This window comes from Phyllostomus hastatus, unplaced genomic scaffold (assembly GCF_019186645.2).
Source record: "Phyllostomus hastatus isolate PE091 unplaced genomic scaffold, TTU_PhHast_1.1 phas_contig_58, whole genome shotgun sequence".
NCBI classification, from domain to species: Eukaryota; Metazoa; Chordata; class Mammalia; order Chiroptera; family Phyllostomidae; genus Phyllostomus; species Phyllostomus hastatus.
Window position 1 is genome coordinate 36,764,265 of NW_025333916.1, and position 24,495 is coordinate 36,788,759.

The window sequence follows — 24,495 nt, forward strand, 5'->3', positions numbered from 1 at the left end:
CGGAGAGCCGGCCCGCCCTCGCTCCAGCTCCTACCGTGTCATTACGCTTCCCGCAGCCCTCGGCTCCGTCCTCCGAGTCCTCGGGCCGCCGCTGTTGCGGCTGCTGGAGCCGCCGGGCCCGCGCTCGCCGCCCCATGGTCCACGCGGTTGCACACGCCGTCCGCAACAACCGAGCCGCCACCTTCGGCTGCGCGCACTTCCGTGCTGCCGCTCGAGGACCCCGTAAGTCCGCGCCCCCACTTCTCCTGGACCTGTAAGGACCTGCAAGAGGTAAGAGGACCTGCGGCGGCCGGTACTCCCAGAAAACAGCGGCCAACGAGATCCGCTGACAACCTGAGTGGGCAAGTGGCAACAGAAAGCAGCCGCAGAGGCGTCTCCGCGTGGACTGCCAGGGTTTCCCGCGCGACTTCAGGCAAAGCCGGGGACAACCCGCGATCGCGCACGCGCAGAATGGGGCGGGCGCGGCAGGCTCCGGGTGGAGTTCCGTTGCGTGGGTGGAGTGGAGGAATTGCACACCCGCCTCCCGCCGCGCCGCCGGCGTAAGACGCGGGCGCTAGTGACTGGTGCAACTCGTCCGAGGGGTGTACGTGCGGCCTCGGAACCGCTCCAAAAGAACCGATCAGGGCTTGTGCGCTGGCTGCCCACGCCTGACTCTGGGAACCCCGCCTCGCGCCCTCTCACTGTATGGGGCGTCACGGCCGCCGGGCGATGGGGCGCGCCTGCAGTCTTCCGCAATGGAGCTGGCGGAGCCGTCCCTGCTGGACGCGCTCTCCTACTTGGAGTGTGCCCTAGGCATCCTGACCTTCGTGCTGCTCAAACTGGTGGGCTCGCCTTATGGGCGCTACGCGTCGCAGCACTCAGCCTGGCGACTGGCGGCTCCCACCGCCTGGGCGTTGCAGGAGCTGCCCTCCTTGGCCGTGCCGCTCTTTTTGTGCGCTGGCACACCTGCCGAGCGCTTACGCTGGTGGCCCAACCGCATCCTCCTGGCTATGTTCATCGTCCACTATGTGCAACGGTAAGGAGCCGCGGTCCCACGCCCCTCTCTGCGCCCCCAGCCCGGCTCCTTTTGCCTGCGTCCCCTCGGCTTGCTGCTCTTTCCCGGCTATGAGAGTCCCCTCCCTCCTTGCTAGCCCCTTCCCACCCATTCATCCTTGGCGCCTCTACTCTGCGCTCTCCTCCGCCCGCCCCCACCCGCCAGGCACCCTCTCCCTGCTGACCCTTTCCTGGCATCCTTTCCCTGAGGGATCCCCACTCCTCATTCCTGTTGTCCTCTCCCTACACATCCTGCCCTCCCCCTACCCGCCCCCCCCCACCCCCGGCGCGGGGAATTAGCTTAGAAATAAGAATTAGTCTGGAAAAGTAGGGAAGAGAGAGAGGACTTAAAGGGTGGGGGTAATAGAAGAGAGTTCTTTGTAAAATTTCGGCCTAGAATGTATTAGCTATACAATAATACTGGACTTTGTTGAAGACTAGAGTGGCCAAAGGTAAAACTCCTACACAATATGTGTCTGACTCCTTTTCTACCTTTTCCTTTTGGTGTTCTTGCCAGTGGGGTGGTTTTCTGCTGGCTAGGAGATCACCTGGAAAGCTGCTTTTCTGAAAGTACTTTGTGAATTCCCCTGTACAATATCCATGGCCAGAAATTGGTCACTTCTGAGACTTTCACCTCCACATTATGCATGGTGCCAATGACTGGGAGTGGCTTTCCAAGCAATGACTATTTTAAACACAGATAAAATCTTAAAGATGATTCCCAAATTGTTTGGCTTTTGATAAGAATTTTGTGGGTTTTTTTAATACTTTGTTTATTTACTTTTAGAGAGGGGAAGGGAGGGGGAAAGACAGGGAGAGAAACATCTGATGTATGGTTGCCTGTCACATGCCCCCCTGCCCCCAGCTGAGGACTAGACCCCAGGCATGGGCTCTAGGTTGGGAATGGAACTGGCGGCCCTTTGGTTCTTAGGCCTGCACTGAGCCACACCAGCTGGGGCTTGAGGAGAATTTTTTAGTGGCTGTGTCTGAGATTTTCAGGTTCTTCTGATAAGTTGGGCTCTCTCCAGTTCTTAGGCTTTGGTTTTTACAGTTAAGACAAATGGCTGAATAAAAGCTGGAAATAAAAATTTTTATTCAGATTTCAGAAGGCTGTATAGTTAAAAAGAAAGCTCTCTGCATCAGGAGAGCTGGTCTAAATTATTCTGTAACTGTGGGCAGGTTACTGAACCTTTCTGATTTCAGGTGCCACCTTACCACCCCCACTGCCTAAAGAGGTAGGAAGAAGTAAGCATACTTGCACATGTGTGTGTTTGTCTGTCTGTGAGCCTCTCTTTGGTATGATTATTAGGACACAGGAGTCCTGCCTGGTTCAATGGGTCCTCACTTGCTTTTATGCGGGCACTTAAAATAGCCAGAATCCATGTTCAATGAAGCATTTCTGAGACCGATGCTCCTGACACTCCAAGAATATTTCATTAAGCAAAGTTTCTGTCATTATGCTGGATTTTTTAGTAATGGGGTTGAGCATCACCAAATTTGTGGATGCAATTTGAATATCAGTAGCTCTCTCATGTCTGTATATATTTACTCATACATATACCAGAACCTGTGTCTGACCATCTGTCTGTTTCTCTAGTGGCTAAGAGCAAGCTTTGGAGTTGTATTGCCAGGTGTTACCTAACCCCCATCACTTGGGACTTGAGATAAGTTACTAAGCTTCTCTCCATCATGTTTCCCCATCTATGAACCAGCCACAGTGCCGATACCAGCTCATGGGACTGGCATTAAAGGAGGCTCCGTTAAATGCTTTCAAGGTGTTGGCAAATCTCAGTGCTTAATACATGATAAATAATACCGTTTTAGATTGCCACACAAGTGGACAGATCCACGTCCATACTCTGTGTGTCTTCCACACACACTGCTTCCAGCTTCAAGTGCCAATCAAGAACTTTTGAAGAAATGGCATTGGAAATGAAGAGAACGCTTTACAGAGTTTTGCTTGAAAGCCTGGAACAGAAGATTTTGAACTTAAGGCATGATGTTAAAGCCTTTCTAGGCCCACTCTAGTGAAAGAACGAACGCAGCCTTCCAAAGGGCCAGAGTCACTTGTGGGGTTTCCCACAAGGCCGTTGGACTAGAGACTGCAGGGACTACAACCCTTGGTGCCTAGACAAGTGGCTTTAGAAACTCTGCCCTTGAGGATTTGCCCAGTCAGGTGCAGTTTTTGAACTGCTGGGTTGTTTTTTATTTTTTAAGTCACACGTATTACTGTACACATAGCCTGTCCAGTTTGAGGACATTGAAGATTTCCAAATAGAAAAGAAACATTTTCCATTCTACCCAAGCAACTAATTTATTAAACAGTCATCTGACCTAAGTCGGTGAGCACTTGGAAGAGAACAGAAGCACCAGCTGCATTTAGTACTTGTTACAAACCATACGGCCAAACTGGGAAACAGTTGATGGAGTCCCTCGTTTATATGGGACAATGCAGGTGTTACAGGCCTGAATAAGAGCGGAGACTGTAGGAATGAAGCTGGAATTGGGCTGGTGGCAGAAGAAGCATGAACCAGGTGGTGTTTTCCAAAGAGAGACTCTGACCAGGACCAAGTGGGGGCAACTTGACAGAGTTTGGCAAATGTCTGTGCGGGCCCAGGTGCTAAACTCAGAGGAGGGTGGCCAGGCCCTGCCCTAGGTGAGCTTTAGCTTCTTGAGAGAGTTGGGGAGGACTGAAGCCAGATGGAGGGGCTTCTCACAGTCAGTAGAAGGGGTATTTGCTTAAAGGAGAGGGGAGACCTAGAGGTCTTTATGTATTCATCCAGAAAACATTTACTGAGGATTGATTCGTGTACCTGGCACTGTACACAGTATTAGGGATAAGAAGACAGTTGTCCATAAGGAGTCAAGGAGTGGGAGACAAACCGCAGAGAATATGTGGGATCTTTTTGGCAGAAGAGCCAGGGAGGGAAGAAAAGTCCTGACTAGAAAGGGAAGAGGAGACGGTTGTGGGAAAGAATGCCCCACAACTGACCAGTTTCCTGGTGGATAGGGAAGCACATCTGTGCGAACGTTTTGATCCACGACAAGCAACGATGTCCCACTTAAGCATATGCTGTCACTGTCTTTACCATGACCAGTTGGGATCTACAGAGGGAGAGTATTGAATGGCTGCCAGATTGCAGACTTTCAAAAGCCCACAAGGCCTCCTCACAGCTGCTCCGAAGTGTGTGCTCAGCAGAGCCACGACCTGGTGGGATTCCTCATTATGATGCCTCAGAGAACCTCACCTACTTCACATGCATGTTTCTCCTGCTCAATTCTATTAATGGCCCCTTGGGGAGAGCCTGGTCCAGCCTCACTTTTAAATGTGTCATGTGGCAGGTATAAAGTTAAAAGACAGAGACCTGGAGGGAGTGAAGGGCACACTGATCCATGGCCCATGCTTTGTGGATTCAAATAATCTGAGGAAGGAAAAACTTGTGTGCAAAAGTGTAGAATGACAGTGAAATATCCGTTGAGATCCTAACCTTGCCTTGAAAATGCAAAATACTTATTTACCTATGTAGCATTATTGGGAACTGTGTAATTTGGTCATCATTGCAAAAGAGTGTTTTATAGAAGGAAAGATGAGAAAAAGGAACTGACCCAAATCTAGGAAGTAGTGTACATTTCAGTGATCTCAAATTGTTGATTAAAAAGTCAAAATCATTTATTAAAATTATTTTCAGTTGTGAAAATTTAAAAATAGCATATGATTGCATCTGCTATTATCCATATTATTCCCAAGTCATCAAATTAGATATTTCCTTGTTTCCCAAATTTGGGTGTCCAGTGTTGTGTTGTCCTGGAAGGTAATGTCCAGTTTCTTTTTGATGCAGACACTGGCCCGCAGTGTCTATGTCATTATGGATGAAATGATACATTCACAAGGACTGCCAAGTCCAGTGGAGGAAAAGGGACAGCATGGCTTTTCTCTCAAGGGGAGCAAAAACCTTGGCCCTTGCTGTGACCGGCCTTTATTGGGTTTCCTGGCACATGATGGTCCTCATTTACTATGCACAGGTTCCCTTTAGGTGGTTCCTTGGAAGGTTTAGCATGGATTTTAGGGAGTTACTTTGCAGTAAATGTCCTCATTTCAGGGTGAGGGAGTTTTTTAGCAAGAGCAAGACTCATAGCAGCCTAGGTACATTGCAGGCCTGGTTCCCCACAGAAGAATCTATCCATGGGCATGGGTCCTGTGCATCTCCAAGTGGGAGCTGGGCCCACGCCACGCAGAACAGTCTCCTACATCTTTTATTTTGAGAATTAACTCATTTGCTGGATGAATGCCCTATTTTCTCTCTGGCAGAAAACTGGGGTATTATTCCAGTTTGTTGGGGAAACATTTCAAGAGATGATTCTTATAGTTTACTCTGTGACTTAAGCAGACATTGAACTTATTTCTGGGATTATGAAATCTGACTTGAAATGTTTAAGGAATAGTTATTCCAAGTGGTTGGCTGCATTCGACCTCTGAAAGGAATGCTTTCCCTCAAGTCTCTGCCCTTTAAGCAGATCACCTCCAGAAGGCAGGCACAGTGTTTGTTAACCAGCTAGGTGGTTTCATGTAGGTGTTGCTCCTGGTTCCTTGCAAAGTCAGAGAAACCACTCATTACTGCCCAGGAGGCTGAGATGGAGGCCGAGAACTCCAGGCGTCACTCTGCAGTGAGAACAGACACGGAGTCCAGCTTTGGTGACTTCCGTTCTTTCAGTGATTCGCTCGCTGTCCTTTCTGGGCGCTCATAGGATACTTTTTTTCCTCTTAAAATTCACAGATGTCCCCACAAATATTCTCTGTGTTTGCTTACTACTTAATTTTGCCAGAGTCTCTCTAAGCCCTTCCATTAAGCAACTGCAGGTCTTCAGCCCAGGGAATCCCATTCCTCCCTCTTGCTCACCTGGTCTGCGCCAAATGTGGTAGGTCAGCACTGACTTAAAGGATTGGTCAGTGTTGTGTGTAAACAAACCTATGGTTGAAACAAACCTATGGTGCATGCTCGCTGTAGAAAACTTAGAAAATGCAGAGTGATTCAGGAAAGAAAATGAAAACCACCTAAAATTCCATTACTGAAAGGTAACGATGACAGTGTTTTGGGTGTACCTCATTCCCGTCTCTCCTTGTTCTTAATAAATGTTTTATTTTTTCTAAGCAGTAAAGATACACAAACATAAAAATATGCAAAATCTCCTATCCCACTTTTGTCATTTAATATAGTTAGTATTTTTCTGGCTTAGCAGAGACACTTAATAAAAGTGACTCCTAACAACTATTTAATATGTCATGGCGTGGATAGACAGTGCCAGCTCTGCCCCCGTCCTACTTCTCACCGGGTCCTTGTGATGTGACTACCTGGGAAGGTGGCCTTGCCTTCAAGCCTGCCACATCTGTCTCCAATGCCAGTGCCTCCATGTTCCTCAGAACCTCCAGGTCCTGATCTGTTAAATAGGGTAGTAGTAATAGTTTTGAACTGTGGGAAAAGGCATGAAGTGTGAGATTAGAAATTATTGGAAACATTGTAATCAGGAACTACGGAGAAGCACTTTTTCGACATGCCTAACCTTGTAAACTCACCCCAAAGGAGACACGCAGCAAACTGCTCTGGCCATCAAAGCTCCACAGAGATTCAGGCTTCTGGAAGCCCTTGGTTCACCCCTTCATCAAACGTGTTCCACATTCCCCATTGCCTTGCAGATACAAAGACGCGCACGTTTCCATGAGTAATTAAAAATAACTTGGTGAAAAGTAAATCTGTTTGTTTACCTGGAACAGAAGGAAAGCAAAATGGGAACACTGCAGCATGATGGAGGACGAGTGTTGACTTCCATCCCACACCCAGCCTGATGAGTAGTTCCCTGGGACCTGGCTGACACTGTGTAGGCTTCAGCTCACTGTCAGCGACCAAGATGGATGTATGACACATTACCCAAATAAACTGCTTTCAAGTCCAAGTGCTTCATAGTTACTTTTAAAGCTGGTTTCCACGTGAAGGGACTTTCAGCTTCTGACTTAACTCCTTTTCTGAAAGGGGAAATGCACGTTTCCCATAGTTCCTAGATGAAAGGGTGGCTGTGAGTGCAGATGAGACAACTTGTGAGAAAAGGCTTGTGAATATCCAGACCCGCTGTAACTGAGACACCCTGGTCCCTGCACCATGGATTGTGACAGGTATGTTAGTCCAGCAGGTGTGCCACCTTTTTTACTATCTAAGCCTGATCCTGCATCCCCAAGTGACTCTTCACCATGTGATATTACTTGGCATCCACTTTGATCCTTGAGCTGCTGCTGTCCCTCTGTCTACCTGAAGTCTCAGATAAAAGCCATGTCTGGAAGCCACCCTCTCTACCTCCATTCTGGCTCCTAATTGGCCCAAGTCAAAGGAAAACCTTTCTGATAACAGCTGCATGGACTTCCAAGGAAAAGCACTAAAATCAAAGGTAGTGACACAAAGGGAGAAAAACCAATCTGAAAGCCGCAGAGAGTAAGCAGAGTGCTCCCCTCTGGAAGGCGTGCTGCATCTGGATGTCTGTCTGCTTGAAGACCTGGCCTCGTGTGTCGTCAGAGCCAGGAGTACTTGGTCTACCTGGGGTGCTCACACCTGGAGAGGGACAGGATGGGGTGGAGTACCTTCTCTCCCTCCTGGAGCTCTGAAGGCATAGGCAACATTGCTGGAGCCCGCCTTTTCTCCACCTGACCTTGACGATGGCATCAGGGCCACCACTATCCTCTTCACAGTTAGATGTTAGAGAGCAGTACAAAACACCTGTGTCACCCTTTATGAAGGCATTTCAGTTCATGGTCACTTTTCTGGCATTTACATGAGAGCAAAGAGAGATGAATCTTCTTTCCTGGTTCTTCATGAATGTCTTTTCCAGGTCCCCCCAGGATGTACGCTGGGGCAGAAGGCAGACAACTCTGTGTAGCTGAGGACATTGATGCACATGGGTGCGTGGTCTCTACCACAAGCACCAACAAGTCCCAGGCTGCAGCATCTGCCTGCAACCCAAGTGGAGGGTCCTGAGCAAGAGTATTTTTCTAAGAAAGTCAAAGTGATGTTTCCAGAACATAACTGTTTTATTCTAGGCTGAGAATGGGCAAACTTTTTAAAGAAAGCGGCCAGATAGTGCATATTATAAGCTTTGTGGGCCAACAGGCAAAACAGGGGCTATTGCATAGGTATTTATAACAAAAGAGAAAACAAATGGTCACAAAATTTTTATTGACAAAATTCAAAATATAATATCTCAGACAGTTTTGTCATGCAGGTGTAATGAGAAGGATGGAATTTTCCTTTTGGTGGGGGATGACATGTTACTTCATTGGGCTTCAGAGTTAGTGTTCCCTATTCCCTAGATCTCAGAGTTAGTGTTCCCTATTCCCTAAATCTGTTGTAAGTGTTCACCTGTTGGTGCTGATCTGCAATGAGATTTTATCTCAGAGAATGTCTTTTCACACAGATAGGCATTGCCAAATACGGATGTCAGCCCATGAGTTTATGACTTTAATTGAGCTCATTCATTGCTCCAGAGACATTTATCAAGTTCTATTAGATGCTCCTCTTGGTATTTTCCTTTTAGGTGTCATTGTTTTTTAGATTAATATCTTCCAATTGAAGATTAGGTGGCAGCTTCCCAATTATACAGTTAAATGACTTTTGAAATATGGAAATCATGGTTGAAAAAAACTGTAGCTTGAGCTTAGAAATTATATCCACTGCTAATTTCTGTAAGAATGGAGACCTTACCCCTTCTTTTAACTTGAACAGCGTAGAAAGGAAATAAAGCTGTTTGACATGACTTGTGATTCAAACAATGTCAGTTGCCATTGAAATGCCTTTAGTACAGTATAAGTTTTGCACATAAGTGTTTTTTTACCTTATAATTTTGGGTTGAATTCACTAAGAAACATTATCGAGTCCACAGCAAAAGCTAATTTCCAAAGCCCTTCAGAACAGGAATAGTGGATGAGGACAATTTTTCTCATTGAGAGTTTTTGTTTCAGTTCTGAGCTCAAAATAGGGTGAAGTCTAGAGGAAGTGTCAAATTCTCTGTTAACCCTGGTGGTTCAGTCACACACCCTAGAGTGTTCTGGAAAGTACCATATGATACAGGGAGCAGCATTAAACACCTTACATCTTTACAAGTTTTGTACATTTGTAATGGGTCTGTTTTTCTCTTCTATACATTTTTACCATCAGTTGTCACATCTTAGCAGGTTCCACTTTGGGTTGTACAGAATTTGTGTTTTCTCAACTTCTTTGGAAATACTCTCACCTTCAGTTGTTCCATGCAGACTATTTTGAGCCTCATTTCTCAGTCACGTCAACCTTGGCATTGAGTCCTTGAATAAACAACTAAGCAGTATCAGTGACATCCGCGGACCCAACGAGCCAAGGAAGACTGCTTGCTCGATCTCATGCCCTGTTTTTTAACTGACTGTTGGCGTTGCTTCTGGTGCCCCAAGTCCAGTAGCTGCCCTCACTGAAAGGCTGGTTGTGCCAAACAAGTTTGTATCATCCGGACATGTTCCTGTGCTTGCTGCTGCAGCTAATTAATTCCCCACTGGCGTGCGGCTTTCCTTGCTTGCCTGACTGATGAACCACTTCTCGCTGCCTGTGGTTGTGGTCTCATTTTCACTTTTCATGTGTAAAAAAATTCTGTGATGAGATTCTGTTTCAGATTCTCGATTTTTTTTACCTTTCCTGTGAGTTGGGGATACCATGATGAGCACGTAATGCGGTCTGGTAATGCCAACCTCTAGTGTGTTCTTTTGGCACAGCTGTCATGCCATTGCGGACCAAAGAATGCTTTGTCTCCTGCAGTAACTCTCACACTCCACTGTGCCGTCAGGCCGTGAAGAGTTAGCTCACTTGTTTTGACACAATAGGTACCAGTGATACTAAAATTAATTAAATGTGTGCTACAAGGATATGCCTGGCACTCAAAACACAGTGTCACGGCGGTTTGCAGCGCACCGAGCAGCCATGCAGAGGGATGAATTTGCTGCTCCAGGCTCTGTCGCAGGCACTCAAGTCTGCAGGGGCAGCTGCAGAGCAGCCGCAGGCAGTGTATAAACAGGTGACCAGATCGTGTTCCAATACCACTTTATTTACGGACACTGAAACTTGAATTTCATATGATTTTCATGTGTCATAAAATAGTCTTTTGATTTTTTTGCTCCTACTATTTAAAAAATATAAAAACCATCCTTAGCTCACATGCTGTACAAAAACAGGTGGTAAACTGGATTTGCTGATCTGAACTCAGGTCACTACACAGCACAGGACACTTGTGACAGAGGAGGAAAGGGGCGTGAGGGAGACACAAGGGAGGTTTGGGTTTCACCTTTAAAAGCTGCCAACAGATGTTTACCAGCATGCAGAATTCAGCCCTGGACTTGAAACTGAATTGGGAGAACTGCCAAACTGTAGCCACCCTACGTGATTCTCATATCCTGGAGGGAAATGCTGCTTTTGCAGAATGTGTCCTCAAAGTCACTTCTTGAACACTTCATTCGTCTGTAATTTAGAAACATGTGCGTCCTCTTTTCTTCATAAGTTTGTGATTTATTGTTCTTCTATTTTCTCTCTTTAAACTTGTAGTAGTATGCACCTAAGCCACTGTGGTATAGCAGAAGAACATAATCTTTGAATTACCAGATTGACACTTAGATATGTGGCCACTCACTAACCCTGTGACCTTGACCAGATTACTTAGCTGCTCAGAGTCATAATCTCATCCTCTGTGGAGTGTGTATGAAGTGTCTGCTATGCAGGTAGCTGTGAGGCCTTATAGGTGCTTAGTCACTGAGAGCCATTTGTGACAGTGATGGGTGGTAAAGTGGTGTCCCCCAAATTGTATTGCTCATACTAGAAGGAGCTGTGGGTTTTAGGATAGTGAAGATCTTGAGAGTTTCTTGAAACATTGTTTTCTCTCATTTGATGTGCCTGTTTCACAGTCCGTATAATGAGAATCCTGAGTTTGTGCACCAGGGTGTATGTTATTGAAACATGGTTAATTTTTTAAATCTAGAAATTGTGCCTTTAACAGATAGAGTAAATCAGTATGAGTGTTACTGAGAATGATTTTTGTGCAAGGAAGCAAGATTTTAACCCCCAGAAACTTAAAACAGAATTGTAGGAATATATTCTTTATTATTCTTTTTAATTTGTTTCTATTTCTTGTTTCCTAAGGTCCTTGATTTTTCCATTCCTGATCCGAGGAGGGAAGCCTACACCACTGTACTCATGTGTAATTGCGTTCGTGTTCTGTACCTATAATGGCTACGTGCAAAGCAGATACTTAAGCCAATATGCAGAGTATGCTGATGACTGGGTCACTGACCCCCGATTCCTAACAGGTGAATGACCTCAGTGTTGTTTTGGTCATTTTTCAGTTAGAAAGCCCGTACTTCTTGAAAGAGGGAAAAGTCTGAAGATCCATGACCCAGCTGCCAGGGGACTGGAACTGGAGTGCTGAGGATGGAGTCCTGCCCTCCCACCGCACCTGCGCCCACTCAGACACTGAAAGCACAAATACCTGTTCTTGAGGCAAACCTGAGTATAGTAACAAGCTCCAGCAGCTTGAGCAGCTGGGAGACTTGTGGAGAGTCGGGCACAGATTGGCCATGTTGTCTCAGTCAGCCGTGCACCTCCTGCAGTGTCTTCTGGATCGTGAGGAAAAATCAGACAGGGGCATCTTCCAACAAAGCAATTAGATATTTACGATTATACTAAGTTAAACTTTTACCTTTGGGAAGTTCTGGAACTTTTAAATTTTTATCAATTACTGTAAATTAATGTACCTTTTCAAGTTCTAATTATAACTTAAGTTCTGAGCAAAAAGGAAAATAAAACATTAGCCATCAAAAATATTTGCAAGAGTGGTAAACATACATGATCTTAGGGCTCATTTTTAAAGACAATTCTTGTAGATGTTTATGTTGTTTATCCTCCTGGCATTTAGAAATTCTAGCACATTAAGGTGGAACTTGCCCCTATGACTGCATACTAAGAGGTATGAAATTATCCCTCACATTTTTAAGCTACCCCACAGCCTTTTACCCTGAACTCCATAAAGTTACCTTATATTTCATTTGGCTTTTTCTCTGAATAAATTCATAGTAGCAGTAAAAACGAACATTTAATAGTACTTTGTTGTTGACAGAGTGCTCTTCCATTTCTCAGTCATGGGTTTTTTTTTTTCTGTAAATTAAAGTTTTATTCCCAGGGCAGTGCCCTGTCATCCCGGAGAATTCTTACCAGGAGGGATCTGCTGCTTCACCTTCAAAGGAAGGGTGGACAAGGAGGTTCTTTAAGACCCTTTTCTAGATCCACAAATCAGTGCCTGCATGAAACACTAGACTAAATTATGTTGTCTGTATACTACCCCCAAATATCTTCTCGTTGTACCTGATTTTCTTCTGCCCCACCCATCAGAAGCAGCGGAAAGAACAGCCTGGCCATCAGCCAGGAGCTGCACACGTACGCGCCTTATGTTTCCGCAATATCCTAAGGAGGTAGAAATTAGGTCCTTTCACAGGAGAAAGGGAGGCTCACAGGGTTAAGCAGCTGGTTCATCTAAATTGAGTAAATAGCAGAGCAGGGGTTTAAACCTGCTCACCACACTGGAAGTGGACAGAGGGACAAGAGAAAAGGGATTTTTTAATCTAAAAGGTCAGGGTTTTAATGTTTGTGATTCTCACAGGACTCATTTCTGTGATGAACTGTTTGAATAATTTTGATGAACAATAAAACAAAAGAATCATTTTGGTCTGTGCATGCGAATGCTATTTAAAGTAGCACTACAGACAGACCAAATCACCTGCAGATACTTGGAAGCTGGTGTAAAATTTAAGACACCAATAAATTGTATATAAACCTCTTGGTTCTTTGTGGTTGAACGGAAGGAATCAAAAGTGAAAAAAAATGCCAATTGAGAAACAAACTAGGTCACTCTTTTTGCATTATGTTTATTTCATAGAGTTTATAGTTTTTGTAAGGAGACAAACATGAAATTACTTGAATAATTAATTGATTACATTTATAATACTTAAGAGCTAAGCATATAATGATGATGATATGTTAACAAAAAGTTTTCCAGAGCAGTAGAACTTGTTAGTCTAAAAGATTTTATACAAAAATTTTAAAATCCCCAGAAATGGAATTAAAGGTTTAGCTAGATGAGCACAAATACTAGTTTTCCTGCCAATCTAGGCTATAAAGGGAGCTTGTCTCTCAAAAGAGGAATGAAGTAAGCATGAAATTTTGAGAACATTCTTTCTGGAACCTCACACTGGGGACCACATCACTTAGAGGAGACAACTGAAATGCAAAAAAGGTGGTGGATCAGCCATAAATTTATGGATTCGATAAATGACTTATAAAACATTAAAGAATGTGGTGTGACCTGTTTAGAAGGAAGGCAGCCTACAGTGGTAAAATCAGGAGGAGGAGCTCTTGAGACCCTTACCGGAGACCAGGGTGCTTCATGTGACCCTCCTTCCTGGAGAAACTACTTAATGCCATCAGGATGACTGCTGAGTAATTGATAATGTTACTCCAAGTGTACATTGCTTTCCTGTTGAATGAAATGCCACCATAAAGCAGCATCTGCCTTTTACATTTTTAAATATCTCAGAATAACAACTCTTTTTTTTTTAATCAAAATCAAGTTATTTTGTAAAACACTATTTTGGCATTTTGCCTTTTCTTGTTGGCACTAATTGATGTCATACTGATACATCTCCTGTAAGTGATGTATCACTTACAGAATGGGAGAGACAGCCTTCAGGGAGCTAGGGAGTGTCTAGAAGAACATGCAGCGGCCTTGGAAGGTTTTGTTGGGAGCTGAGGCAGGCGAACAGACCTAGGAATGCTGACTGAAGGGTGACAGGACACCAGTGGTGGGGAAAGCTGTGGATGTGCATGGAAATACTCCAGCAGGGTTATAAAGAGAGAAGGACCAGAGGTTAGATCCTGGGAGCCAGCACCCCTCAAAGCCCTGTGTGCATCGGGACGGAGCACGCCCTGAGACGTCCCCTCTCCTCTGCCAAAAGGAGGGGGCGGCCATGCCTCACATGGTGGTTATGACGGAAGTCATGTTTCTTAATCATACCAGTCATTCTAAAAAACAGATTGTGCTATTAGGTCAAAGTATCTTGACTAGATCAGATAATTAATATTATTAGAAAAACAAAGGCTTATTGAGTATATCTGAGAGCAGTAATTATCCCTGTAAATAAAGGACAATATGTATTATATTGGTTTTTACTATCTATTATGGCTTATGTGTCATATTAATACAATATAAAGAATTAGTGATACTGTTCATTCAAGCATGGGTTTGTAAATTTTGTAGTTTCTCAGTTAATACTCTTGTGTATTTTTTTTTCTTCAGGTTTTGCCCTGTGGTTAGCAGGCATGCTGATCAACATTCACTCAGATCACATCCTAAGGAATCTCAGGCAGCCAGGGGAGACTGGATACAAAATTCCAAGGGGTATGTACTGAAAATGGAGAATTAATTCCAAAATTGCATTGCATGATGCCTTGCTGTTTTAAACTAAAGTGTAACATGTATTAGCCGTAATTTTGTTTGTTTGGTTTTAATCCTCACCCAAGGACATGCTCATTGATTTTTAGAGAGAGGGGGATGGAAGAAGAGAAACATGAATATGAGAGAGAAACATTGATTGGTTGCCTCTCGTACACATCCGCACCAGGGACTGAACCCACAACCTAGGTGTGTGCCCTGATGGAGAATTGAACTTACAGCGTTGTGGCACATGGGACAACGCTCAAACCAACCAAGCCCCACTGGCCAGGACTCAGCTATAGTTTTTAATATGAGTCACTATTATTAATAGCAATCATTATGATTATTATTTTATTAAAATGATAAAGTTTGGCTAACTAAATGCTTATTAACCAAAAAGGAAACTCTACTTATCTCAGGAAAGAGAGAGTATGAGGAAGAATTTATGGTTTACAAGGGGTATCTTATACTTCATTTTTAAAAGTATTATAGGATAGATACCTCGACTGACCCTCCCTCTGAAAACAATTAAAAATGTTGGATGAAATTTGGGAGGGGGGTGGCTCAAGTTTTTATACATGAAATGGAGATAATAAAATCTGCTTTCTTAGGTTAGTTGAGAGCTATTATTATTGCTCATAACATATAAAGGGTTAAATTAAATCAACAAGAAAAAGGCAAGCGAACCAGTAGATGCTCAACATCAATAAAAACCTGACTGCCCTTTTCATCTTATTTTCAGCTATTTCTTGGCACATTTTCAATATACCAAGTTTCTTAGTCCATATTATCTGTAAATTGGCTTTACAGATAATATTTACAGTCCTGTATTTCTTTACTCCATGCTTTGCTGTCCCTGGTTGAATTTTTAAAAGGTCTTTTTTAATGTATTAGTGTGGTATCAGAGAAGGAAGTCATCCTCAGAGGGCAAAGTCCGAGTCCTAGCATCCAGAGCACAACTGTGGGAATCTGGCCACCAGCTGCGCTCATGCCACTTTGCAGCCCAAATTCACACCGCTTGGAGGGTCAGGAAAACCTCAAGCCATGAATTACGATCCACACGGTCCTGGTGAGTGGGGCCCTCATACGTGGGCCAGGGCACACCCAGATCCCCAAAGGGACCTGCCATCTACTAAGGCCTGAGAGAGCCCCACAAACCATGTGCCATGGAGTAAGAGCCATACTCAAAGGTTGCAGACCATTGAAGAAATCCAGTGCCACGAGTTGTAGCACAATTAACCATGAGAGACCTCAGGCCTTAGCATTAATAGGACAGATTATACAGTGAATACTTAAATGTTTAAAAAAATAAAAAAGGATTGAAATTATGAGTAAAAAAAGTATATACTATAAAAAGGACTAAACAAATATGTTAGAAACCAGTAGAGCTTCTAAAAAAGAAATCAAGTAGGTAAAACTAAAACCTCAATAGAGCTGGGAAGTACGCAGCCATACTTAGTTTGGAACCCTTCTACTTACCTATCCAGAAACTATACGAGGAGAATAGCAACCTAAGGAACAAATGACAAAAAATTTTTACAAATCTGCCCTCTGGCCTCAGGGCCTTTGCTTTTCCTGCCTGGAGGGCTCCCACCCCCACAACTGTAGCCCGACCCTCCCAGGAAGTCTGAGATCAACCTCATCTGCCGAGGGGGGGCCAGGGGGAGGGGGCCTGTTCCTAGGCACTGTTTGTGACCATGACCTCCCTCTACTCCCAGCTCAACTTCTGGGCCCTCCTGCCCTGCTCTGCTCCCCAGAGGACTCCACACCCTCTGCCATACTCTGTGCTGTCCTTGTTTAGTACACTGAGATTTAAAGTTCCAGATTTGGGGGGCGGGGGGCATCTAATCCACAGTACAACCCAAGTGCCTCTACCATAATCTGTCCTATAATGTAGACTTGACGATTGGTACGGATTTGATGAGTGGTGAATAAATGAATGAGTGAGTGAATGAATGAAGAACCTGTCCTTGAAAATTAACATTGTCTTCAATTCTTAGTCTAGAGTTTTATACACATCCATTTTATTGAGCTAGTTCATTAATTGTTTTTGTATATTCTCTGTCCTTGCTCAGATTTTCTCAGTTTGATACATTAACTAATGAAATGGTATATATTGAAGCATATGAAAACTGTAGCATTTTCTATTCAGATAAATAGGTAGATATTAGTACAGGTAGATAGTTACTACCAGAAATTGTGATATGAAATAGTAAAACTAGAAATATTGGATGTGCTTCATTGATTACTGTTCTGTAAAAGTTGTATTTTCCCATAATTGAATTTATGTTCCCCAAGTAGGTATTCACCCTTATCTCTTAAGTCAGGTGTTTTCTGGGCATCACTTTGTAGTCACTGCACCACTGGGTCTGTGCTTTCTTCTAGGAGGCTTATTTGAATACGTAAGTGCAGCCAACTACTTCGGAGAACTGGTTGAGTGGTGTGGCTATGGCCTGGCCAGCTGGTCCGTTCAAGGCGGGGCTTTCGCTCTGTTTACCTTTTGTGTTTTACTCCCCAGAGCACAAGAGCACCACCAGTAAGTTTCAAAACACTTTACAATATTTTAAATTTGTTTTCTGACCTTATTATACCTGTGTTAAGGTTAGATTTTTGAAATGTTAATATTAATTTGAATTGCAGAATCTCATTTTATGTCATGCTTTGGCTAAAAAGCTCAAAACCACACAAACATCTGAAGAATAACTCAGCTATAAGTGATCATGAGATACATGTCAGCTTACTTTGTTCACCTTGTTCTGATCCTCCTTGAATTTCTGTGCTAGACTCTGGACTCAATGGTCAAATTCAATGTCAAGCAGGGCTAACCAGCAATGTGCTACTTACAAGGAGGAATGCTGACTGCGCAGTAACGGGAGCCCAGAAGGCCCACAGCTGAAGGGAAGGGCCAGTGCATCAGCCCTCACGGAGCCCTTTCACCCAGGCACCCCCCACCGTGCTGACCTGGGGCCTGTGCACCCCCCACGTCACGTTCATATGCCTTCCTTAGAAGCAGGAAGATTCATACTCTAAGCAGGCTTGGCTGAAATAACGTGTCAGCACTTCAGACTATATACACGTTACAAAGTCCTAGAAAATGAATAAAAACCGAAGCCAGATTTCGGGCATCAACAATGACGACCACAGCCCGCTGATCTCAGCCCAGCAGGAGTCCCTGCCTGTCAGAGAATCTGCGCTCCCCCTCCTCCTGCTTGACCACCTTCTCCTGGCTGCCGTGGCCTCTGGGGGAAGGTGCTACTCCTGGGCATTTGTCGTGTTACATTTTAAGAAGCAAGTATTGGCTAGCTTCTAGTAATGAAAACAAACAAGTTGATGCTGATATTTTAAGAAACTGGATCAGGGGAAGATAGAACAAGAGCATGCAAGGCCACTTGTAAAGATCTTTCCTCAAATGAAAATGGAACAGGAAAATCCCTCACAACATCTGAATATGAAACATCTGAAATTAGAAAACACATAATTCCATTTTTTGAGATATTCTTTGCATTAAGATTCATGAATTGAAAGGGCTCTTTGTTATTTGTTGTTTAAATTAATGGTGCAAAACCAATTTTAATTGCTGAATAGTGGATCAATTCAGTTTAATGGAAGTATGTTTACAAATGTTGGTTTTACAAGCTGAAGACAAAATGAAAGCTATTTTTTTAAATAATCCAATGAACCCAACTAATTAGCCCACCAGATACACTGATTCCAAGAGAAAACAGTCCATGGGGCTCATCCTGCAGCAGAGCAGCATTTTTTTTTACAAAAGATTTTTGTCTGTAACTGCCTGATGCAAAGTATTTAATTCACAAACGATTGTCTTGATCATTGAGCCCCAAGTTGGACACACTGGGTCAGCTGTGCTGGGTGCTAACAGATATTCTGGTGGGAGGGCAACATTTCCAGGAGTTGTGAGAGGCCTTTTTTAGCAGGGTTTCCTTCCCGCCAGCCTTGGGCAGCACACTCATGCACTGGACCAGACAGACCGTGGCCGCATACACTTCTGCAGCTGCTAGGTGACAGGCCGAGTACAGGCATGGACTTGTCACGTCCCAGAGCTGCACCTTGGGTCCTGGCCAGCGAGCACAGCCTCTGAGAAGGGCCTCTGTTGCAATAAAGAATGATCCCATGCTTACCTATTCATTAAGTTTAGTGTCACTGAAAAAATGAATTCAAAGTGTCTTTAAGGCGCTCTGATGGGTAGTGTAATGATTTAAAGAATAAGGACACGCAGGAATATGTTTATGAAGCGCTGCCTTGGTTTCACAGCCCCATTCCTCAGTGTCAGACACAAAGAGCATGACTTGTGAGCACTTGCAAATGTGTATTCAGCTGTCACTGACCTGTCCCCACCAGAGCAAGACTTCCACGAGAGAGATTTGGGAACACGAAGCTGTTGGTGAGCCAGAAACACAGGAACCGCTTTGAAGAATAACTTGAAGAATTATCTCAGATTTAGCATAACCTGAATGTGATGAAGTGGGTGGTCCTTGGCTAGGGTTCATTTCATGGTTAACCAGAAGGCAAGGGGGCGTTAGGTCAGGCCCTACAATAAAAAAAGACAAAAAATTGACATCCAGCTGTGATCTTTGTCACATAAGTGACAGCTTTTTGATTCTAGACATAGAAAAAAATGAGAGAAAAATCATAGAAATCACGCTGCTTATTCCCTTTTTAAAATATTTACACATCTACCCACAATTGTAAATCTTTAAATATAACTTCCTAATCTCAGTGATTAAATAATTGAGAAAATTTTACTCTTAGTCATATAGCAAAGTATATTTTATTTCTGTAAGATAATTTCTGTGAAATAAGTTTAACATATTTGACAAACATAGCCTCACTAGGTGAGAAAGCTCTGCTCCAGTAAAGGCTCTTTGCAGCAGCACAGGGAATCCAGCCTGCTGTACAGCAAGCACATCATCACTGCATGGCTGTCTCGGGTCCCCTGATACCCTCCTGCAGGTGCATGTGGGTGTGGCTGTCCTGCTTTTTTGAGTTTTAAGCTGTCCTTTGCTACCTCTCTTGCCATTTTGAGGCTAATGTGTCCCTTTTCAATGGGCAGTTTCTAGGAGCTCACCTCCTGCCTCTCCCAACACCATGCCCAGTGCTGTTGACTCATGGGGAAGCTCTTAGAAACTTGCTCATGGTCCCTGTCGTAGGTCCGCAACAGGCTGTCTTAGCCCATTCAGGCTGCTGTAACAAAAAGCACTGTAAAGTAGGTGCATTAAGCCCCTCTTCTGGGTTGCAGAGAGTACCTTCTCCTTGTGTCCTTATGTGGCAGGAGCAAGGAGCTCTTTGGGCCTCTCATCAGGGCACTAATCCCATCATGTGACTCCAGCCTCAGAACCTAATCACCTCCCAAATCCTCACCTCCGGATACCCATCACCTTGGGGTTAGGTTTTTTTAACATAAGATTTGGGGTGAGTACACATTATACAGTTCACAGACCTATAAAAACTTTCGGTGGCTAATGAGTCAATATGTGTATTATGCATGTTTACATATTTTGCACTGCTATTGTCTGTGGCCGCATCTGCCACAGCATGCTTGTCTGCAGCATGTCACTCTGCTGGAAAAGGCTGTCATTGCTGTGACTGATCCGCAGGTTCACTGCCCAGCTTCTCAGGACTATTCTCATCTCGTGTCCTTTTGGGTGTACAGACAGCTTCTGAAAGTAACACGGTGGTCTCTCATAGTCCTCTGTTTGGGGATTATAGCATTAATAAGCCTCTCCAAGATCTAAGATCGACAGGACTTTGTTCACTCACTTTGTGTCCTGTTGTCAGGTATTGCTGCCATGTTAACAGGTAGCTAATCATTTTCTGTCATGGCTTTTATTCTGTTTAACCTTCTTTTGTGCTTATGGAAATTCCATTTTTCTACTTCTTCATCTTGTCAAAATATTTAAAATTGTTACTCTATCCACTTAGTTTCCACCCTTCCCAAATAGCTGTTATCCAAAAACAAATGAATATACCTTTGTTGATGTAATTTATATCAAAATGGAAAATACCTGTTTGTTCTCAGTACAGGGCCCAACTGTGAATGACCCCATGTTGCATTTTCTCAGGTCGGTTTGACAGTCAGCTGGTTGGGTGCCCTTCCCACAGACCCACCGACCCTGGGTCTGAGGCAGTGGTTCTCTCCTGGGCTCTGGAGAGAACTGCCAGAGTCACCAGGAGATAATTAAGACACACCTACGGGTTCCTCTCCTGTCCCCTCGTCTGCATGCTTCCTGGGTCTGGGAAGATGGCTCCACCGAATGCTCTTCAGCATCTTTATCACACGTCAGTAATTATTCTTGCCAACTAGGGGTGAATTATATGGGCCACTTCTTGTGAATCACACTTTATAATCACTAATTATTTAGTTATTCATGATACAGACAAAATCAACCTATGTATCGGAAATGTCAAAGTTTTTATGACTACTTTTTAAAACTCTCTGTGCCTTTATGATAAAAAATATTGTTCCTTTTGTTAGTGTTTTGTTACATGTTTAAGTCACAAAATTATTTTCTTTTTTAATGTATTTTTTCTTATTGTAGGTGGTACCTTCAGAAATTTGAAGATTATCCGAAATTCAGAAAAATTCTAATTCCATTTTTGTTTTAAGTCCATTGGCAGTGGAATTATCTTTGACTTGAAGCATTTTGATTATGTTTCTTTAGGGATTGTATAAATGAATTCTTTGTGATTTTCCTGCTACTGCATCTTTTTCAAGATTGGCCCTAAGAATTGTTTTCCTAGTAAATTTGTAAGCTACTAACTGATCAAACTGAAATACAGGTTGAAGTATTCTACTGCATACCAGAGCGGGGATCTGGAGCTATGGGCAGTTACTGCCGATCATGTCTCTGATTTTGGACTTACTCCTGTTGGTTCTGTCCAGTGAAGTGTGCACAACACCGGGATGTACATGCCGTATTTGAAGACCACTCTGGATCAAAACCTTCCACTACCCCTAGAACAGTTCTTTCAAGGTGAAAGGCAATGTTGTCTCTTCCCGCCACAGAGGCATGATCTGTCTTCTTGGTCCCTCCCCTTCCACCGGGTCAGAGAGGTCTGGGGTACCACAGTGTGGTCAGGAACTCGGGGAAACACGTGGGCTCTCCCCGTGGGGTACCGTGTAGGCAGAGGTTTTCGGGATGGAGAAAGGAGATGCAGGAGGCCCAGGTGAGGCCTGGACAAAAGGCCTGCTCCAGCCTGGCCCACCAGGTGATGATACGGGTAGGGCAGAGCCAGACACGGGGGCATTTACAAGGAGCAAGCTGTTCTGTTGCCCACAAAAGGGATTTTGTGGAGGCCAGCGGGTGGGAGCAGGCAGGTGGAGCACAGCAGTCTGCACCCCCTCCAGCTACCTGCTGTGCCCCGCCCCCAGTCTCAGGTCACTCACCATAAGCCATCACTGTTCCCTGATCAGAGATGCTCTTTTTCCCTTTCTTCTAACTTCTGGGTAGAACTACGAATTTTGAAGGCACTTTTTTAAGTACCTCTCAAGCATTGCAAAATGATATCTTGAAGCAGAATTTCTTGCTTTAGATGCACTTGAAAGATCCTCTAAGATAAATGGCAGTGATAAAATTTACTACCCATGGCCTGATATTTAAAAGAAACCACCAATTGAGAAGGCTGTTGACTCTAGGCGCTCTGTTCAAATCTAATAACCTCATGGTAAAGGTCCCCTCCCTCTTCACTTGGGACAGTGCTGCCTCCACAGTTGCCGCCAGCTTTGCAGACATGGAGACTGGAAGAGAAGTTGAAGAGACTATTCACTTCCGATCCACTGACAGTACTAGGTTGCAGGAGTCCTCCACAACACACCAGAGGTGATGTCCTGTCGGTATACTCATTGCTACCTTGGGGCTGGAAGCAGGCCCTCGGCCCCCCAGCTCTCCAGGCCCCCAGCCCCCCAGCTCTCCAGGCCCCAGCACCATCCCATCAGCTCCCCCACCCTTCTCGAGGATACCTCCCTCCTGAACTGTCACACAGGAACTCGGCTCTCTGTGGGTTCCTCAGGGATGTGGAATTACACAGGATGCTGCTGTGCTTCATTTTAACTGAAAACGGGATGTTTTTGCAGAGAAATTTTACTACTAAATGAACTTTGGCCCTTTTTCTGACCAAACAATTACTTGAAGCCTTAAAGCAATAAATGGGATCTCAGGAACACTCCAACGGCTTAGACAGCCTTGATGGGTTTGGGCCCCTCCCCGAGTTCCAGGCTGTGTGCCTGGCCAGAAGGATGTGTCTGAGAGCCAGAGGAGCTCACTGTTGAATGTTACTTCTAGAAGTGCTGCTGTTGGGAATGGCCCATGTATACAGAAGTTTGGGTTAACCCAAGATCTGATGCAGGGTTTCAGCTCTCCCCACACACAGTGGATGGATTACTAATGTGGGAAGAAATCCTCTTCTGTCTTGTCTCTCTACCCTTTGTTTCCTTATGGCTTAGTAAATTGTCTTCAGTTGTGTTAATTATACTAAGGAGATTAATAAAAATTGTCAGAAGTCCACTCATTTTTACTGTAGTCTTCATTGTTACTCTACTACACTGACACTTCTTCACTCTAGTTCAGACAGTAACATTTTTAGCCCTGAAAACTTCCCACCTACATTAACATGTCATAATATCAAATATTCTTACCTGTCTCGGTGGAACTGGGTAACGTTCTTTCTATAAATCTTGTGCACTTCTGTTAAAATTATTTTTAGATGTTTGACATTTTGTTTGCTGTGAATGACAGTGTGTCTCCCAGTGCTTTTTATAACTAGGGTAAATTAAAGCTATTAAGGTTCGTATGTCATATCTAGCCATGGTCCTGAAATTACTTGATAAATTCCAACTCTTGTTAATCTTAAATTCTCTAGCTTCGCAGTCATATCATTTGCAAATATCTCAAGTTCTTGTTTTGCAACATTTGAACATTGCCACATTTGCAATGTTCCTTTTTTTTGCTCCTTATATTAGCAAAAAATTGAAGTACCCTTGGAGAAATAGAGGTAATCATCAGGATTCTTGTGTGACTTGAACAGGAATGCCTTTTTTTGAGATTACTATTGAGTGTTCTTTTTTTTTTTTTTTTTTACATGGCTATTGGTTTGTTTTCTGCTTTAGCCACTGGGTTTATTTCTTTGCTTTTTTTTATATGTTCTGTATTTCTCTTGAGATTTTCAAATGTACTTAATGCAGACCAGAAAATGAGCATGTTTGCCAACAGGCATAGTGGAGACGCCAAGCTGTAGGGACTCGTCCTTGTTGACATTCTAACCCTGGGGGCTATTCATTAGATACCCAGGCTTTTCTGTTGTTTTCCTCTCAGCTTTTAATATGGTAATTTCCTCTGTACTTCCTAATTTATTATTATCTGCTTTATCTTATTCTCACTGTGTAATTCGGGGGAGACATGTTCATTACTGCCTAGAAGGAATGCTTCATGCATTGATTTTCTCAGCAAGCGTTTCTTCAGCTTGTAAGGCTGTGTTTTTCGGCTAAGTAATTCTGACCACATTTCCTTCAGTTTAATGTTTCTATCATTATAACCCAGATGGTCTCCAGCTGTACTTCTTAGGTTTGTTTTGACCTAAATATTTTTAGGAAATTAATATCTGTTTGAAGTAATGCTTTTTACTTTTCAGCCATTTGGAGATTTTATTTAAAGGGTTTTTTGGTTCATTTTCGCATGTGTGGAGAGAGATTATTTATGTGGAATTTTCCTTTGTGGATAGAGAGTTTTCCTGTGTAGCCTCAAGCTTTTTATAATAAGAACATTTTTATAGTTTATGCTCTTTGTTATTCAGATATACTAATTACATTGTTGAAATTCTCTGCAAGCTTATTGTTCTTTCAAATTTTCCTTGTATTTCTACTTGTGTTTGCTTTATGTTTTAATGTTTTAGCAGAACTTTCCACCTTACATTCTG

General features: G+C 43.7%; 2 protein-coding genes across 2 annotated transcripts in view; one reads left to right on the top strand and one right to left on the bottom strand.

Annotated features, from left to right (window-relative positions):
- Positions 1 to 444, bottom strand: part of NSUN2 (NOP2/Sun RNA methyltransferase 2) — a 30,665-nt gene extending 30,221 nt beyond the window's left edge. The window contains exon 1 of the mRNA XM_045847866.1: positions 35 to 444. Within this exon, the coding sequence (XP_045703822.1) occupies positions 35 to 136 (102 nt within the window). The 5' untranslated portion in view covers positions 137 to 444. The remainder of the gene's footprint in view (positions 1 to 34) is intronic.
- On the top strand, positions 445 to 23,087 carry SRD5A1 (steroid 5 alpha-reductase 1). The gene is made up of 5 exons (XM_045847867.1): positions 445 to 1,015; positions 11,223 to 11,389; positions 14,428 to 14,529; positions 16,951 to 17,101; positions 21,123 to 23,087. The coding sequence occupies exons 1-5, from the start codon at positions 735 to 737 to the stop codon at positions 21,187 to 21,189; spliced, it is 768 nt and encodes a 255-aa protein (XP_045703823.1). The 5' UTR covers positions 445 to 734; the 3' UTR covers positions 21,190 to 23,087.
- Positions 23,088 to 24,495: the final 1,408 nt, after the last annotated feature.